This window comes from Protopterus annectens, chromosome 7.part0, assembly GCF_019279795.1.
Source record: "Protopterus annectens isolate FY-2018-M chromosome 7.part0, PAN1.0, whole genome shotgun sequence".
Lineage (NCBI taxonomy): Eukaryota > Metazoa > Chordata > Ceratodontiformes > Protopteridae > Protopterus > Protopterus annectens.
In genome coordinates, this window is record NC_056739.1 from 1,061,102,160 (window position 1) to 1,061,108,159 (window position 6,000).

The 6,000-nt window shown below is 36.1% G+C and overlaps 1 protein-coding gene across 1 annotated transcript in view; it reads right to left on the bottom strand.

Annotated features, from left to right (window-relative positions):
- Positions 1 to 6,000, bottom strand: part of LOC122806858 (aromatase) — a 313,131-nt gene that overhangs the window by 56,032 nt on the left and 251,099 nt on the right. The window contains exon 8 of the mRNA XM_044077618.1: positions 3,117 to 3,358. Coding sequence (XP_043933553.1) covers positions 3,117 to 3,358 — 242 coding nt within the window. The remainder of the gene's footprint in view (positions 1 to 3,116; positions 3,359 to 6,000) is intronic.

Below are 6,000 nucleotides of genomic sequence, written 5' to 3' on the forward strand. Positions count from 1 at the left end.
GAGTATCTAGCAATGACCTTCCAGTAAAATAGAGTTTTGGGGCCTAGTGGTGGTCCACTCACTCACAATACAGAATACTCATCATATCCGTAGCATTTGAGAGATCATATTATTATTACCAAAGCCAAGCACTACCTCTTAGGCTACATTATGTACATTTAGCCTTTTATGTTTGAAGATATACAGTTTAAACTGAAGAGTAACATAAATACTCTGTTTTGTTTTTATATAATTTCAGTGCTATTTATATAAAACCTACTAGATTTACCAAAATCCTTTCTGAAGGTAACCCAAGACCTTTGGTCTGGTGGTATAACTTGCTCAAAGTCATAAAGTATTGATATGTAGAATGAGGGAAAATCCCGTCAGCTCGGTGCTGCTTATTCGCATCTCATGGGCTTAGCTGACTTTATGGTAACATGTTTCTTGAAGCAAGAAGGCATTTATTTTTTAATATGCCCGCTCCATGCAATTCCCAAACACAATGTGTTTTGGCATCACATACTGTCTGTATTATGTGTCAGGATATAACTATTTACATGGATGACAACATAAAAGGAAAAGTGTTTCAGTCTGTTTGCAGACTTTTCCTTTTACTGATTACATTGAACAGCCTTTGGTATACTATAGGACTGTAGGATCATAGGGGATTACTAGGCTATTGACCCAGAGGTCATTTTACACCTATCTGTTTCAACCCAATGTAATACCGTAAAGGAACTAGTCAATACCCAAGATTGCATTTAGTGATGACTGCCCATGTACAGTAGGGTTGTGCCCACTATCCCCAGTATGAATTTATGGTGTCCCATCCATTCATCCAGGTTCCTCTTGAACAGTGTCATAGAGGTGCTCTGTTTTATATGAACTGGTAGCCTGTTCTAAAGACGTGGCAGTCTTAGCTCTGCTTAACACTGAATAAGTTCAATTCCTTTTGTTTGGGGGGATCTGTCTGTTATTCACTAGATACTTTGGATATACATGATATTGTTATTTATCAAGTTAATGAACTAAGAGCTACTTTCAGTTAAACCAACACTGGATATACAACTCTCCATCAGCACTAAAACCAGTGTCGATTTATTGATATACTTGGCTAAGCTGGCGAACAGTAAACAGATAGTAGTAGGAGGATTCAATGACATACTTGACTGTGTTGGACATGAGTGTACCAGATGGAATGAATATTTGTTAGTATAGTTCACTGTGCGTGTGACTGTTGTGCTGTGAACAGGGGGAAAATAAACTCAAAACTCCTTGTTAGCCTCACTACTACTTCTACCTCTGGCATCCTGGTTATTTCCTTGCATAGCAAGTAAAGTAAAAGTGCCTACAGTGAACACTTGTCAGCAAGTAGTGGGTCACTACTATAGGTAGAAAGGGAAGAAATGGGTCACTAGGGCTCAAAGGGATTTAGATGGTCTAGTCAATAGGGCTTTTTTGGGATTAGATGGTCAAACTTCTTCTTCTTCTTCTTTCGGCTTTTCCCTGTTAGGGGTCACCACAGCAGATCACCTGTCCGCTCATGATTGGCAGTGGAGTTTTACAGTGTCGAGTTGCCAGCCCGGCGCCCAACCTTCCACAGAAGGCACACACATGTACACACTCACACCTAGGGCCAATTTAGAGTGTCCAATCCACCTACAGCATGTCTTTTGGATGTGGGAGGAAACTGGAGCACCTGGAGGAAACCCACATGACCACAGGGAGTACATGCAGACTCCGCACAGAAGACACCCCAGCCAAGGATCGAACCGGAGAACCTCTTGCTGTGAGATGGCAACGCTAACCGCTGCACCACCGTGGCCGCCCTATTAGATGGTCTAACTGGTGGGAGTAAAAGAGTAAGAATCTGTTTCCAGGCTACATAATAGAAGATTGATAAGCTGAAATGACCTAGATTGTAAAAAAACAAGTGACATAAAAGTGAAGCAATGAATAATAATAATAATAATAATAATAATAATAATAAAATAGCACATATAGAAGAGGGATAAGAAAAGCTGCATAGATACAGATGTTTGGAATTAACTACATGGCACCTGAGGTTGTAAAGTACACATGAAAATAACTTTTTGCTGAGCTGACTGGGTAATGGGTGGACTGTTAATATAAATAGAAAGTATAACATGATGTGTACATTCAAAGGAAATTAATGTTTGTGTCATGGCTTGGGGTAGTCAGGAGAATGCAGATGGAATCAGAATTCCTGTTGCAAACAGAATGCATATCTGAGCAAGTTTATTATAAATAGACTCCTCTAAAATAACTGTAACCTTTAGGGGAGAGTAATTTTGAATTAATCTGAAAAAAAAAAGCAAAAATACTGATAGTAGGTAGTTCCCCATAAACAGAAATTATTTAATGGGACATGATGCTGTCTAAAAGTAGATCTTCTCCTGTAAGAGTGCAGACAGGACTGGAAACATTAAAGTAATTATTCAAAAGTTGGCATAAGGGTGAACTTCAGCTTACATTGCGAGAGCAGATAAAGATTTAATTCAAACTTTATGCATCTTTATTGCAAAGATGTGATGCTAGATAATTAAAAATATATATATATATATATATCTTTAAAAATATAGAGAATCATCAGACTAACTACCTTGTAATGTTCTAAATGTTTCACCATTGTTACAGTACCATAGAGTACTAGTTTAAGTACAAATAAAGAAAAAAAGACCAATAAATTCAAGATCAATTAGGATTTTTAAATATTTTTCTTGATGTCTAAAGGCTATTTTCTATAGTTTATATTTAAATAATATTCAGCATTATATGAAAAAAATGCAGCACAAATGAGAATTAGAAATATAGTTGCATATACCAGGTCTATAACTGCTCATAGCATTTGACTGCTCTTTCGACACCACTTTTTTTTCCAAGTTTTGTATATAACTCATGATGTAAGTCACTCTACGGTTTTGCTTTAAGTGTCTGAATAAGATTTCTAAGCTGTAGGAGATGATTTACATACCTGTATCAAGCAATGGATACTTTAGGTGGACAATATAGGTGCAGAATGCATCAATAGCACTTAATAACAATGGCCCCATGGAATTTATTACATCATCTAAATGCAATATCAGTAATAATAACAACAGCCATTTACTTACAGCTGTCTCAAAATTTTGAAGACTGAATTCATTGGGTTTTGGAAAGAACTCATTTCTGTTCATACGTTTGATGTTCAGTATGACATTTGTGCCTTTCTTTATATAGTGGCCATCGATGACATTGTCCTCCATAGCCCTGCGCATGATTATATCTACAACAGGCATGTACCTCATGGCTTCATTAATACAACTCTCCATCAATTTCATCTGTGGAAGGTCACTGTTTTCAACCTCATTGTCACCTTGAAAAAGTGAATATAAAAATAAAAACAGAAAATGATAATTAACTACCTGTCACTTGTGAAGACAATAATTGCTGCTAGCTCAGATCAACAATGTCTGAATAATATCTGACCTGGTAAGGACCAAACTGAAACCATATACTTAGAACAGTAAGTACTACAGAAACCGCAATGCATATATAATGATGGAAACTTGCATTGGCATCAGTACATGCAAAATATGAATTTGCTAGAGGTGTACAAAGGAAAAAAATGTATTAAAAAAACATGAATGTTTTCCAGAAGAGAAATGAAACAGTCAGGATAAAGAGGTAAATGACACTTCATATTCATGATAACATTCAGAATATTATGTATAAAAATATCAGTACACAAAAGCCACCTCATTTGCTATTTTTTTTTAAAGTATACAGCTGTAATATAAAAAGGTGCTGAGTCTTACTGATACAAAGCAGAATAGTGCTACAGAGTCTGAGAGGTTCTGTAGGACAGTACACTATAACTAGAAAAATAGGAAATAAAATGTTTCCCTTTTCTATTCATATAGAACTATATATGACTATATAGCTTAAAATTAACAGTATCCCTACTGATGCCAATGCAACAGCATTATGTCTTTGAAAACAGTTCACATGTAATACGATTGATTCAAATTAGACATAATATTACATTTTTAGCAGATCTGATCTGCTGTAGACAAATGGAGATAGAAGAGTGAACTTAAATGTGTGGTATGATCAGAGGTCAGTGACATTACAAAATAAAAATTATGATTTTACTATATAAGAATGTTCTTAAGACTGTAGATTGAATAAGAAAAAAGGAATCCCTCTGTCTAGCCATTCAAGCATCAGTCCATCCATCCATCCATTTTTCAATAACCGTCTTATCCTTTACATGATTGCAGGGCTGCTGAATCCTATCCCAGCAGCCAATGAGTGCAAGGCTTCAAAGTTCATTTTGATCAAGGCATCAGTGTATTACATGGCTAAAGAAATTAATAAATGGGAAAGCTGGAAAGCTAAGTTATAGAGGAAATATATTAGTAATGTAGGCACTGGGCATTAAACAAAACAACAGATACAGTGTTTTTACTGGCGTTCTTGTTGAGTTGATAATAAAAAAAGGCACAGACAGGAATATAAACTGTTAAAAATTAAAAAGAACACAAAAAGTTTTATAAATACATATGTATTTTTGGGGGGGGGTTACATCATCATTTGATAGTTTATTTGTGAAGTGTAAGAGAAATGATAAGTGTAAGCATTTAGGATTAATATTAATGCGGATGTTTATCAGATGTTCGATATTGCCTGTACCGAATCAGGCAATGTTGTTTAAACTATACCAAAGATTACAATGCTGAACATATGTAACAGCATAACACACCAAATCCTGAAAGTCCTTACTGCTACAGACTTAGCAACAAGTGCTAACATGGGTCCCAAGTGAGGGCAAATCTGGTAGTTGGCATATTGGGTGTTCAACAATTTAGACTTTGGTATAGTTTACTCAGTATTGCCTGATTCCATAGAGGCAGTGTTGAACATCTGATATTCAGCTTATTAACGCACCTGTTTCAGAAACTTGAATGGCCCAGGATAAGTCAGCAAAACAAAATATCACACTATGCATCAATTAAAGCACTGCTTATGATATAACAAGAGGTATTTATGAGAATAATTAGTCTAAAATCTATGAAGACCATTAATTTGGAAACGTGCACATATGTAGATGTGCATGTGTATTTATATGTGTACATGAAAGACAGTGCACACATTTGTGTGCGTGCACGTGTGTGTGTGTGTGTGTGTGTGTGTGTGTGTGTGTGTGTGTGTGTGTGTGTGTGTGTGTGTGTGTTTGAGAGAGTATACATATGCATATTTACATGTGTGTATAAGTGCACGTGTGTGTAAATTTACGTGTGTGTGTGTGTCTGTGTGTGTGTGTGTATGTGCATGCGCAAATGCACGCATGTATGTCATATGTGTATGCATGTAGCTGAGAGTCTGTAGCTTTGGCAGAATAATTTTGATTTAGTAAAACCTTCACAGTTTACCCCTGTTACTCCTCCTCCTCTTGCTTTTACACACATATAACTATGTGGGTCTTGACAATCCTCATAATATTACATGAATGCTACATGACCTACTTTTAGAGGGAAACTTCTTTAATTCTATTGGTTACTGCCAAATGTACTTGTCTTCCTTGCATTAGTCTCAACTGTTTAATATTTGGCATGATATAGCATCTGTTCTTCAATACATTACTATATGGAGATAGGATCTAGTTATGGAGTATGACTGTGTTTTAATGCCCTTTATCTAGTCCTAGGTGGGCTCATTCAAAGATGAATTCAGTTTTCTATCTGCATTCTTGCACCATGAATATTCCTCCCGTTACCACATCATTCTACTTCAAATCCTTACCTCCACCCTCCCCTGATACCTACTCCGAAATTCTGTCATGTGAGAAGTCAGCTGTAAAAAGGATGTCCTTATTTTTTAATGCTGACTGAAAATGCATTGTTATTATACATTGGCTGGAATTAGAAAGTGCTAATTTGTCTGTTAATATGTCTTATGATTTAGACATGCTGTTGCTTGTTTATCTTCACTTGACAAATCATTTGCCTTCAACTT